The sequence below is a fragment of the Triplophysa dalaica genome, chromosome 4 (assembly GCF_015846415.1).
Source record: "Triplophysa dalaica isolate WHDGS20190420 chromosome 4, ASM1584641v1, whole genome shotgun sequence".
NCBI classification, from domain to species: domain Eukaryota; kingdom Metazoa; phylum Chordata; class Actinopteri; order Cypriniformes; family Nemacheilidae; genus Triplophysa; species Triplophysa dalaica.
Genome location: NC_079545.1, coordinates 6,970,073 through 6,983,953, shown reverse-complemented (window position 1 = coordinate 6,983,953; position 13,881 = coordinate 6,970,073). Strand labels below are relative to the sequence as shown.

The following is a 13,881-nucleotide window of genomic DNA, read 5'->3' as shown; positions in this document are numbered from 1 at the left end:
ACGAAGTACTGTTTTGCCGAAATAATATACACATAAAAAATAAAGCTGAAAGTGTGATTAACAACATTTTTTTATAATATGTACATTTGAATATTTAATATGAATTTGTATTATCATCAATATTATTATTAGTAGTAATAGCAGCAGCAGTAGTATTATTATTATTATCATCAACTCCTTCGTATTTAGTAACCCCTAAACTGGAAGAAAAATGCACTTCTATTGTCACACTTTTTCATTCGACGTACATCAACATCCGGCATCAATGACGTCATCATTACGCGACAGGCGTTTGAAGAAGAGCGCTATCCTTTTTAATTGTGTTGAATGTTGTTTTGAAAGGCGAGAATATGATGTTTGAACAAAACACTGGCGGACTGTAGTGAATATGCACGTATGATAATTCAGTATCTGATTATTGCACACAATCTGAACAGCTGGAATGAATGAGGTGCAGTCAATGCCGCAGGGTCTGACAGAAGCCTGGAATACAGTGACATCTGAACTAGTAAGTGACACTTAACAGCAGTTATTAACTGCTAACACTAATTAAGAAGTTAAACACATGCATTGCAGGCGGAAATGAAAATGTTTCCGTAACAAAATCTAACAAAGACACGCATACTTATAACGAACCATGTTAATACCATGCTAATAATTCAATACTGTACGTTAGAGCATCATAGTATTATTAGCATGCCACTATTACAATACCACAGTATTATTGACCACCTAACTTGGTATATCCTGGCTTTACATTTAAATAACCATCTAAATAATGCTTTATATGGTTGATATTCTTTGTCGCACTTTGTATTGTTTGGAGCTGGAACCGCAAATGTGATTTTTGCTTATTAGCTGTCTCCCGTGCCAACGAACGCGTCGACCAGTGGGGTTCTCTCTGGTGCTTTGGCCTTCCTTTGTGAGCACGGACTGAGTCAATATGCGGAGGGCTGGCTGCTGGAGACCCTACAGGTCCGTCTGACCACAGTTGTTGCTCCAGAGTTCTGGACTGGACTCAAACAGCCAGATGGGGAGTTAGAAGAGAGGGACAGGGCAGCAGCTTTACTGGGGGCCTTTAGAAAACTTCTGCAACAGCTGGAACCTTTCCTTGGTATGTCACAGTCTGTTCTGTGATAACTGTTTTTAATGTATGCTTGTGTATGGGTCTTGAAAATGAAAAGTAAATATCTAATTTATCTTTGTCTGATCTTCCTCAAGGATGTGCTTTCAATATTCGTTAAGCTTATTCTTGATGTGCTTATCATTCTCTGTCGTTTTTTCCTCACAAGGTGGTCTGGAGAGATTAGGCTCATGGCAGGAGGAGGGCCATGGGCGTCTGTGTGGTCCAGGGGCAAGATGTCTGACTGAGAGAGCTTTCTCTGTCATACGTGCCATCCTCCTGTTCTCTCCTCCCCCTGTGCTACAGGAGCGGGTGTTGGAGTTTTACAGGCGCACATTCTCCGTGCACATGAGTCAGTCGGGGGAAGCTGTGGTGGCTAAGGAGGGCGCCGTTGAACCCAATTTAGGTGGTTTGTGCCCAGGCTGCGATGCTGTTCATCGGCTGTGTTGGTGTCAGGAAGCCCTGCATCAGCTTCAGGAACTCAGCCACATACTGTGAGTGAAAGAAGAAACCTTTCTGGTGACACCACAATTGTTTGGACAATATAAATAATATAATCATTACACTTGTTGTGTCAGCCTTCGATTTGCAGTTATAATTGATTTGCATAATTTTATCATGATTAATTCAAAATACAGTGAATAATTCTAGAGAACAAAATCTTACTTTTTATTAATATGTCAAGATCGAGAATGCTAAAACAAAACCCTTGATAAGAAAAATGTAAATATATTTTTAAGCATGCTGATATTTTTAATGCAGTCAGTAAATAAAATAGCTACATGATGCCAGTTGCATGACATTAAGCGTATCTGGAAAATAATACTATGAAACCTTTATTATAACGTATACCATAAAAATCCTAGCAATTATTGTGATGTGAAAAATATATTTGTACTGTTTGTTGCTTTAAACAAACTATACTTTTTGTTTTTTTTAAGATTTTAAATAGGCCTAGTATTTTATGTTTTTGCTTCTTTCTTACCACATGAAATGATTAAAGAAATATTCAAAATTTATATCAAGTTAAACTGTTTATAGAATGTCTGTGGCTGTTAATCCAAAACAATAACATTCTTTTCAGCTCCAGACTACAGCTGCTGGAGCGTGTGAGCTCAGAGGCCATAACCAGCATCCTGCATAAGCGCATAGAGCAGAGGATGGAGGAGCGCTGCAGGGGCGAATACGAGAGCTCTTTTCTTACAGACTTCAATGAGGTATAAACATCCATCACCCTTTTTACTGGCATTTTAAAGTCAACATAAGATCAAAGTACTGTATCAAAACATGACACACTAATCATTGGTCATTTCAATGAAAGGCTGATGTCATTTAGATCATGTATGTTATCGGTTAAAGGCATAGTTCACATAGACACTTCTCAAAGTATCTTCTTTTGTATTTCACAAATCAAAGGTGAATAAATGATGACAGAATATTTTATCCTTTTAAGGTTCCCTGTGTGAATAATACAGACAATTATTTGGGTAATTCAAATACAATATCAATTGACACATTACAAAACGCAAATACTTCCTCATAGATAGAAGCATCTCTATTAACATGTTTTGAGCCTAAATTTTTCGTAATAGATTGTCCCTGGAAAAACACTCTTACTTTGTTTACAGTGGCTAGAGCAGATTCTGGGGTGGCTGAGCAGGGTGTTTACTAGTAAGGTGGAGGAGGCGTGCGACAATGCGATGCCCACTGATGAAAACACTGGTCAGCAAGGCAATCCGCTTCTCCATCGCTGGCACTGTCACATGCATCAGTTTTTTTGCCGCATCTATGTAAACATGAGGATAGAGGAGCTGTTCAGCATTATACGAGGTGAAGTTTTGGGTGCTCTGCTAAAAGTAATCTTAGCTATGTGGTTTTTTGATAAGTAGTTTTACCTGCTGGATCATTGCAGATTTTCCAGAGTCTATTCCTGCCATTGAAGATCTCAAATTCTGTCTGGAACGGACTAATCAGAGGCAGCAGCTCCTTGCTTCCCTCAAATCCGCCTTTGAGACACGACTGCTTCATCCAGGTCAGGGTTTCACACTTGATTTACAATTGTATGGAAACAGTTTGACTTTATTACATTTGACATGGTTATAGCTAAACTACATAATCATTAATAGCAAATGTTAACAAAATCGTTTGTATGTCTCTAAAAGCATATGCTAAAGGAAATTTTAAATAGCTGTAGACTTCCTTAAAAAGAGGCAAAAATGTTTTTTTCTATACATAACTATTTTGAGTCACAGTTGAAAGAGAAATACGATTTTTGGGGATTAAGCTGACCCTGCGAACCAAGCAAGCCTTTTCCCCTTACCATTCTCTTTTCCTTCTTCCAGGAGTCCACACATCTGACATCATCACTGTTTATATCTCTGCCATCAAAGCTCTGAGAGAGCTTGACCCCTCCATGGTCATCTTGCAGGTGGCATGCCAACCCATTCGCAAGTATCTCCGGTTAGTCTGGTGGAATAGAGAATATCTACAGCCGGTCTGGGGACTACAATGTTTTTTGACTCATTGTTTTATCATTTGTTGTAACTGTTATTAAGAACTCGTGAGGACACTGTACGTCAGATAGTCGGCAGTCTTACGGGTGATGCAGAGGGTTGTAGTGATCTGGCCAATGAGCTTTCTCGAGCCGATCCTGTTACCTTGGAGACACAGGACAGTGAAGATGAAGGCAGTGATCCAGAAGATTGGACCCCAGATCCTACTGATGCGCTCACAGGTTTGTGCTAACCACTATAACACGGCAGGGTTTAAAACGAAAAAACCCCAATAATCTTTACATGTCTTTATAGATTTGGCTTTGACCAATTTGAAGTAAATAAAATAAATGTAAAAAATTAAGAACAGTATTCTTTTTAGTATTTCTTTCTTTATTCTGTGAGGTTATCCACATAATTTTATCTGTCTGTAGATAAAACCGGCTCTAAGCGCCGCTCCTCTGACATCATCAGTCTGCTGGTCAGCATTTATGGAAGTAAAGAGATCTTCATCAATGAATATAAGACTGTCCTGGCAGATCGACTTCTGCATCAGCTCAACTACAACACAGCCAGGTGACCTAGATGTAGATAATCATGCACACACAAATACAACTTTCCACTAACCTTCTGTTTATTTTCTTGAAATGCCTTAGTATGTTTAAAATTGTCAATTCACTTTAAATGTACCTTGCATTAATAGTAAAATTATGTTGAGATTATGCTGTAATGCTTTATATTTACATTATGATGTAAAAAAACTATAGACAGATTTGTGACAACATTGTGTCTCCAAATCATTCTTTATTAGTATCACATTTGTCTTAATTTAGTTAAGTGCTGTCAAACGATTAATCATGATTAATCGGATCCAGAACAAAAGTTTTTACATAATATATAACTGGGTACTGTGCATATTAATTTTGTATTTACAAACACAAAAAGTACACATACCAGTTTATATTTAGGAAAATATTTAAATGTATTAATTTATATTTACCAATAATTTAAATTCTAAAGAACCGTTTATGTATTGTTATATATTTCTCAAATATACACATTCATGTGTATGTGTTTATAAATACAAAATTAATATCCACAGTACACCGACATATAATACGTACACAAACTTTTTTCTGAATGTGATTAATCACGATTAATAATTTGACTGCCCTAATTTAGTGTTTATTGATTATTTTGCACCTATACTATTTTGACTATATATATGACTCCTAAATAACTTTTTCTGCTGCTGGTTTACATTTAAGATGTTGTGTAGTGTGTTTTTATTGCTTAAAGGGATAGTTCACCCAAAAATGAAAAATCTGTCTTCATGTACTCAACTCCACTTTATTTATATAGCGCTTTTTTTTAACATTTTCATTGTTACAAAGCATCTGTACATGAGACATATTGACTACAAGTAAAACAACTAAAGTCATACACCTGTTAAAACAAGAAAAAAGTGAAAACACAAAAGACACACATACAAATGCTCCACACTCACAATATGCACACATACTTACACACATCGACATACTCACACACGCAAACACACTCGCACACACGCACAGTGAAAGCACACATTTAAGATAAAGGAGAGAGAACCACAGGTCAAATATTAAACAGACTATAAATTCCTATATGCAATATTAATTATGTAAAACTTCAAAATTCTAAAGCAGCCCCCCCCGGCCAGGGAAAAAGTGCAAAACAGTATGCAAAAGGGTGGCGAGGAACCCAAAACTCCAATCGAGAAAAAAAAGCCTCAGGAGAACCCAGGCCCAACCTGGGGATTTCAGTTCCCCTCTGGCAAAAGCTGCTGCCTCTGCACAAGCTCAACAGTGCTTGCACAACAAGGCTAAATAAAAAATAAATAAACTTACTAATAAGGTAAATTATAGATTTAAGATTATCATTAACAATCTAATAGCATTTGAAATTTTGTAGTGAAATCGTGTCAAGTCGCCGCGTCCTTTATTCAGCTCTATCATCTCAGCTCACCGCTTCTCATTCTCCGTTCTGCCATCAGGTCTGGGCATGAACTGCATCCTGCGGTAACTTTGGAGCAAAGAGAAAAGACTGGCCGAGAATAGAGTTCTGTTCTGCACTCTTTGATGCAACAAGTACATCAGTTGTTGTTGGATGTGTTCCTGGTTCCGGTTGATCTAAATAACGTAGCCTAGATTAATATTATGGGAGTGTAGTGTATGCAAGATTAAAAAGATGCGTCTTTATTCTGGATTTAAATTGACAGAGTGTGTCTGCCTCCCGGACAGTGCAGGGAAGAATATTCCCAAGTTTAGGCGCTAGATAAGAAAAGGATCTACCATCTGCACATGATTTTGAAATTCTAGGTATTACCAACTGACAGGACTCACCTTGAAGTTGTTCCAATCCTGTATCAATTGTGTTCTTTTTTTCTTAAACAAAGAAAGAAATTTTGAAAATGTTAGCGATTTTCAGTTCTGGGATTTTGAAGAATTTAGGAAAGCAAACAGTTCTGGGTCGCCTATGACTACCATTTTTTTTTCACTATTGTAGTCAATGATGTCTCAGAAATGTCAGTTGCTAACATTCTTTTAACATATCTTTTTGTGTTCGACAGAACTAAGTAATTTATACAGGTTTAGAACAATTTGAGGGTACGTACATGGTCACAGAATTAAATTTTTTTGTGAACTGTCCCTATAATCTTTGTGCATGTGAAAACTAAAAGTTTTTTTCAACAAATGAGAATGTAAGATAATGTTTGTTTGTTTAGGTTTAACATCTACACTTAAATTCTATTGTCTGTTCTTGTTTTCTAGAGAAATTCGTAATGTCGAGCTGCTAAAACTGAGGTTCGGCGAATCGCACATGCACTATTGTGAGGTGATGCTAAAGGTGAGCACTTTTTTCAAAGCTCTATTCCACATTTTTACATGACATGGAATCTTTTCTAGTTTTTTTTTCTTCCATTCGCTTTTGTCTTGATTGGCTTTTCAGGATGTAGCAGACTCTCGGCGGATCAACAGTAATATCCGTGAGGAGGAGAGTCGTCTCCCTCCAGAGGAGCAGCCTACGTTGCCATTATCTGCAATGATCCTCTCCTCTGAGTTTTGGCCCCAGTTGAAGGAGGAAAAGATGGAGCTGCCTGCAGTCGTCTCCAAAGCTATGGAGGACTATACACACCGCTTTGAGAAACTCAAGGTACTCTAGTTTATCTGCATTTGGTCAGCCTAAAAGGGATAGTTCACCCAAAAATAAAAATTCTGTCATCATTTACTCTCAAATTGTTCCAAACCTGTATACATTTTTTGTTCTGCTAAACACAAAGGATGATATTTGGAACAATGTCAGTAACCAAACTGGGCTGGGTTTCCAGAAACCTTCTTAGCGCTAGGTCGTTTTTAAGTTATACCTTAAGCTGTACCTTTTCGTTAATACGTGTTTCCCAAAACCTTCATAGTTAAGTATACCTTCTGTAAGTCATACTTTCGTAAGGTTAGTCTGGACCTATTTTAGCTTTACCATATTGCCGTTGATGGTTCATACCGCTATGCTCAAAGCTTTTATACATTGCAGTTTAATATCACATAATATCAATTAATATAATCATTTAATATACAATTATATTTATTATTAAATTTACATTTTAACTTTAACTGAGTTTTAATTTTACAAATAAAATACTCAGGTTGTACTACACTCAATGTAGGCTATTTTCATGAATTGACATACACTGAGGGTTGTTAGCGTTTTAAATTACAGCCTATCATCCCAAGGCACATCCTGGCAAACTATTGACAGGAAAGGCTTAATCTATCTTAAGGGAATGAAGGTTATGGGGAGTTTGGTCAAACTATGACAGCGAATAGTTGTCTTAAATCAAAGACGGCATCGTCCGCGGAGCCAATTAGTGTATTTGCAATATTTAATTAGAGAACATTTTAGTCCCTGGCTAGCATGTCAGAAGAGAAAATTCTGCAGCTCATGCATTATGTTGGCTTTGTCGAGACAAACTCGAGCGAGCTACCCCTTCAGCCCCGAAAATCATCTGTTGCATGGCGGCTTGTTTGCACATGTTTACGTTTTCATTGGGTAAGTCATCAAATCACACAAAATGAGTGATTAACTCATTTGGCAAACTATTAGAATATTAATGACCTTTTCATAAACAAGCGAAGCCAAACAGCCAGTTAATCTAGGTGGTTAATGCAGAAAACGTATGGCTGTGAGGGTGTGGGATCGCACATTTGCAAAATTATAAATACATACATGCATACACACACACACACACACACATATTTTCTTCTTTCTTTATTGCATTTCAGTGAGCCCTGATAAATGCAATTTCTACCATGTCTTAAGCGTTTCTTTATAATAAACATTGTTTTCTTACTTTACCCACTCTCTAACGCAAGGTAGAGTGAACAATCGATTCTCAAGGCATCAGTATCAACCTATTCAGCACCACCGCTATGGACAACACCTGCTAACGCCGCACTTAAGAAGGTTTACCTTAAGTAACCTCCTAAGGTATAGTTCGGAGAAAACACGCCTAGAAAAGGTATAACTTGATTCAACGTGTACCTTTAGAGTCTTTGTAACGCGCTAATAGACAACGTTATTGGGAACGCAGCCCAGATCTCATCCCCCATTGACTCCCATAGTATTTATTTTCGCTGCTATGACAGTAAATGGGGGATGAGATCTGTTTGCTTATTGACATTCTTCCAAATATCTTCTGTCGTGTTCAGCAGAACAAAGAGATTCATACAGGTTTGGAACAATCTGAGGGTGATTAAATGATGACAGAATTTTCATTTTTGGTTAATCTATCCCTTTAAGATGGGTTAACAGTAATTTATGGTGCTTTTAGATTCTTGTTTATCATATTATACAATATAGTCTCCATAAGATCTTAGCTAACAGGTGTGGGACACCAATCAGACACAAATGGGATATCAACAGTTATTTCCAGTTTGTGAAATACACATCATAGCCATATTGTGGTCCTAGTTGTACCTTGTATACAGTAGTAGTCAATGATGCCCCAGAACGGTTTTGTTTCCTACATTCTTCAAAATATCTTATTTTGTGTTGAGCAGAACAAAGGAAACCACGTTAGAAACAACTCCTTAGCTGGGAAGCTTCTTTGACCTGTAACATGTTTTGAAAATATCTGTTTCTCTTTTTTTGCTTAGGCCATGAGGACTCTTAGATGGAAACCTCATCTGGGCTCTGTTACGCTGGACGTGGAACTGGAGGACAGAACCATGTCAAACCTCACTGTGTCTCCAATCCACGCTGCCATCATTCTACACTTTCAGGAAAAAGGTGTGGAGAATAAAAGTCTGTGTTCTGGCGTGCCATTAGAGCCATTCTGGATGGGAATTAAGTTCAATAATGTTCAAAACGTTACATTTAGTCAAAGTTTTAGGTTGATACAAATAGTAGAGAGACTGGCACGCGGATGCTAGTGCCTGTACAAGTAGTATGGAAGATAAGCCATTAGAAACAATGTAAAACAATTTGATTTACTAACTTAAAAGCATTATCGTTGTATTTCACATTTTTGTGCACTTTCTTTGCTCTAGTATCTACTGTCAATACCAAAGCCCAAACATCCTCATGTTCATTAAATCACTGTAATGTGGGACATTTTAAATCTGGCAAATTATTGTAGCCTCAAGTTGAAGACCTCATATTTGTCTTTGTTAGGAACATGGACCTTAGAAGACCTGAGTGCCGCTCTGGGCGTCCCGCAGGAGATGGTGCGCAGGAAGCTGGCGCTGTGGCAGCAGCAGGGTGTTGTGCGGGAGGAAGCTGGTGGACGATATACCATACAGGAGACAAGCTCCTCTAAAGAGAGAAGTGACAGAAGCGTTATGCTCATCGACAGCGATGAGGAGGGAGACTCCAATACTGCAACACAGTCTGAGCAGAGAGAGGAGAAACTACAGGTGATTTATACACTAACATGTGCACATTGAAACTTTTACAAATATTAAACACGTTGTTACAACATGTCACCGAACATCGGCCCTTTCTTTTTGTTATCTTAGTTGTTCTGGGCCTACATTCAGGCCATGCTGACTAACCTGGAGAGTATGACTTTGGAGAGGATCCACTCGATGCTGAGAATGTTCGTGGCCGCCGGGCCTGGTGTGACTGAGATGGATGTGAATGAGCTGCAGTCATTTTTGCAGAAGAAAGTCAGAGCTCATGAGCTAATTGTGTCTACTGGTGTCTACAGACTACCCAAGACCACTCAATAATACGTATTGAACAACTAGAGACTAGAAACATGAATACGAACTGTATTGTCTCATATCAAAGACGCCTACTGCCTTTTGTTCACTGTGCAAAATAATAAATTGACATGTTTGTACTTTAAATGCATATTGCAATTTTATTCTCCTACACCTTGGTTGTCTTCACACAGAAAAGATGGGTTTCAGCATACTGTTCAAGTTAACCCACAATGACTATTTTTTTATAACAAAGTGTAAATTGCAGGTGCTATCATGGACTTTTTAGCAACTAATACTCTTACCATATTTGAATAATAAGGTTCATATGTAACTATTACTGTTTCTGATTTGGATACAGAACATTATGATTTTAGATTTTGTTCATGCGGGTCTGCATATTTTTCCCGAGATGGAACACTAAAGCATGATTTATTCTGTAATAACTACAATGTTTTATTTTACATGACAGCAGACTTGTCCAGTGAAACTTCCAATCAGGAAGTTGTCTATGATGACCATGAACCAGGCTTTGTCAAAAAGCAACACCTTGAACATTTGGGTTTAACGCAGGATAAATACAAAGATGCAGATGAGTGCCTGGAAATAGCTCTGGGAAATCAAGGTGTTTTTATGTTAGCAAGCTATGTTTAGTACATCCAACAATGCCACCACAGCGCTGTTGCCATGCCTAAAACAGTTTATGTGTCTAATGGGAAATATTCTCAGTGTTAATTTAGTAAGCAGTTTTGTCAGTATTATTCCCAAAGCTACATACTAAGAAAATAAACAGAAACGAGTTGTAAGGATATGTACGTGTCCCGAATGAATATTAACATTTAAATTTAGTCCTACTTAAAATTGCCTTCACTTAAATTAAAATTCACTTATTAATAATTCACAGAAACATTTCCTGCAGTCAGTATAATGGTAAGTAGACAACGAACAATTTGAGGAAATAATTGACATGACAGACAGAGGGAGCCGTTAAATAGTCTATGGATTAGTAGCTGTCATGACGTGTAGGGGGCCGTGCTGAGGGCTGCACTCCGTTGAGTTGGACTCATCTGGATGGATGTTATCACATAGACTGGAGTCTCTCACTGGAGAGTCCATAATTCCATTGATAAAGCACAAGGAGACCCCATCAGAAGACTTTTCAGGGCTTCTGAGAAGAAAAGCGTAACGAATGGATTGTTCTTTCCACTTGGCAGAGGATTTGTCTTACTGACAAAAACACACGAGTTGGATTTGAGAAGAATAACATCTTACCTGGTGCGCGTCCACTTGGATTGGTTGTTTGACTCAAGATGGGATCAGTGATTAGGATGGGATGTGCTCTCATTGTGTTGTTTATCGTCGTACTCGTACCAGGATGCAGAACTGATAAAGAAAACATTACAGTGGCCGTGATGCTGCCAGACAATTTAAAGTATCCATGGGCATCGCCGCGCGTCCTCCCCGCTATTCGTATGGCGCAAGAGAAAATTCAGACCAGCGGACTTTTAAAGGGACGCACCATAAACCTCCTCAACTTCAGCACAGAGGATCCGTCTGGTTCTTGTTCAGAAAACGTGGCTCAGATTATCGCCGTAGACACCAAACTTTACAATAAACCCGATGCGTTCATCGGACCGGGCTGCGCGTATTCCGTCGCATCAGTCGGACGGTTCGCATCCCACTGGAAACTCCCGCTGATAACTGCTGGAGGACTCGCGTATGGTTTCGATAAAGGGGACGAGTTTAAAACTATCGTCAGGACGGGTCCGACCACGACCAAACTGGGAGACTTTATAAGTTACCTTCATGCGCATTTTAACTGGACCACTCGCGCGCTGATGCTTTTTCACGACCTCAAACAGGACGATCGGCCGCATTACTTCCTCTGCGAGGGCATTTACATCTCTCTGCGAGATGAGAAGAACATCACGGTGGAGGCTTATCCTTACGAAGATCCACAAACGTTCAATTATAAAGATATCATCACATTTATTAAGGACAACGGCAGAAGTAAGTTTGGCTTCAGTTTAACAGCTCAACTTTAAAGTGTTGTTTTACAAATTAAATAATTGATCAAAAACAAGTGAAATTATAGGCTAATATAATAGTCTAATCTATAAATTGTTTTGTAAGGAACCTTGAAAATTTATACATCACGTGGTAATAATCTTATACAAAAATGTATTTTTTTAGTCCCAGATAAAGTCGAATTATAACAGTATATTATCATGTTTTTTTAAATCATGGAATCATCATCTGGCCTCTGGTACCTTTTAATGAATGTGCTGTTATTTTTTGTTCCTGCATAAAGCATCCTTCCATGGCAACCACATGTCTTTGCTGATGTGCCCAGTCTAATACATCTCAAATAACAGTGTGCTGGCTATAGTTATATTGATATCATTGCCTATAAAAGTTATAAAGAATAAACCTTCGGCGACACCAAATGGTTGACACCACCTGTGTTACTCTGGGCTATATTTTTGGCCCACTGAGAGTTATTTACAGCACCACCCATTCGAGTTCCACAGCAAAGCATTTGACCTGTTCTCTGTAAATACAGACTTTGACAATCAACGGAAAAAAATATTTTGTTTAATACCCTTTCAAATAAAAATAATTGTTAAGCTTTAAAAGTGTTAATATTCTAGTGCTGAGAAATGTATACAAACAGACACACTCCTACGAATCCCTTCTGAATTGTCTTTTTTAGCAAGCCATTTAACAGTTTTTTGTTCAAAGAATCATAAAGAGCATAATGGTATAACACTATGGTTCTTTACATAAAGAAACCCTCTTTGTTGAACTTAAGGTGCTGCAAAGAACCATTAACACAATGCTATTTTAAAGAGTCTTTGATACAGCGCTTGACATTCTTGTAACCTCTTGAGCTGTCAAAAACAATTATAGTTGCAGGACCGAAATAAAACCTCACTCATATCTTTTGTGTCCCTAATCTGAGGCAAAACAACCAGTCTCTAATGTTTAATCTAGATCTTCTGGTTAACGGCATTATTCACAAAACACAATTCATTAGTTCATTTTAATTTAATAAAGAAACATTTTATTTCATAGTACCACAGACAACAACACATTTGTCAGAGAATGGTGATTGCATAATGTTCTTGTCAAAGTTTTAATGTATTAAATCCAGATTTCAAGATTTTTTGTCCTGTTCAGATGATAAAAAAGACCAAATGGTATCAAAGAAAAAATTATTCAATAACTTAATAATTTATAAATTTAGAGGATCGTGTTTTTGTGTAGCTTTCACCACCTATTCCTCTCCAACTATTGTACCTTTTGACATTACTCTTTGAGATTTCTTGTGAAAAGAGGAAAGCTCACAAAGAGCATAGATGGCCAGATTTTACTTTTGGATATAGATCACAGACCTCATGTCGCCATACAATAGTTTTACTTGAATCTACTGTACATCTTTGATATTCCTCTTATTTACTCTACAAAATGCTTTTTTGATTTTTTGTTTGTAAAACAAATGAATTGTTGAGGAAGGAAAATATTTCTGAGACAACACGAACTTTAAAAAAACATACAAACACATTTTAGCGTAATAAGTTTGTCATCTCTGCAGTGCCTCTTCAGCTCTTTTTTAACAAAACAGAAAAAATCAATAGAAGATTTTATCTTGTAAGAGGCTGAGAACAGCTGCAGCTGGCAGGGATGATGCAGCCTATTGAATACAGCACTAAAAAACGCTACACGGTTGCGTTTTACAGTTTTGTGCCCTAAACGTGGATCATTTAGCAATTCTCTTTGATTTGACAGTGTTAGTTAATTTTTGATCTAAAATGGAAAGTAGATCAAACATGCCTGTTAACGCATAATCCCTGTGATCTCTACTTTGTAACTCATTATAGTTTTAGAAATACGCTTTAACAACATAAATAACATTTAATAGTTGTTATAACATGACACAAGCAATGTTCTGCTTGTAAAAACAATGTTCATCAGAAGTTTAGTATTTACGTGTTTGGCTAAGTTTTCATGCTACAGTTTCAGATTGATG

At 37.6% G+C, this 13,881-nt stretch overlaps 2 protein-coding genes and 1 long non-coding RNA gene across 3 annotated transcripts in view; 2 read left to right on the top strand and 1 right to left on the bottom strand.

Moving 5' to 3' along the window:
• Nucleotides 1-287: 287 nt before the first annotated feature.
• anapc2 (anaphase promoting complex subunit 2) lies at nt 288-10,016 on the top strand. Its single transcript, XM_056745136.1, has 14 exons — nt 288-508; nt 859-1,114; nt 1,293-1,617; nt 2,208-2,340; nt 2,752-2,953; nt 3,036-3,155; nt 3,466-3,583; nt 3,679-3,857; nt 4,050-4,191; nt 6,426-6,501; nt 6,604-6,807; nt 8,805-8,937; nt 9,322-9,563; nt 9,666-10,016. The coding sequence occupies exons 1-14, from the start codon at nt 443-445 to the stop codon at nt 9,876-9,878; spliced, it is 2,409 nt and encodes an 802-aa protein (XP_056601114.1). The 5' UTR covers nt 288-442; the 3' UTR covers nt 9,879-10,016.
• An 864-nt stretch (nt 10,017-10,880) lies between these two features.
• On the bottom strand, nt 10,881-11,793 carry LOC130418924 (uncharacterized). Its single transcript, XR_008906443.1, has 3 exons — nt 11,654-11,793; nt 11,124-11,234; nt 10,881-11,019 (listed from the first exon to the last, which is right to left on the bottom strand). It is a non-coding gene; the product is annotated as an uncharacterized LOC130418924 (long non-coding RNA).
• The window catches only part of npr2 (natriuretic peptide receptor 2), a 42,045-nt gene continuing 39,324 nt past the window's right edge, over nt 11,161-13,881 (top strand). Inside the window, exon 1 of the mRNA XM_056745135.1 lies at nt 11,161-11,861. Coding sequence (XP_056601113.1) covers nt 11,162-11,861 — 700 coding nt within the window. The 5' untranslated portion in view covers nt 11,161. The remainder of the gene's footprint in view (nt 11,862-13,881) is intronic.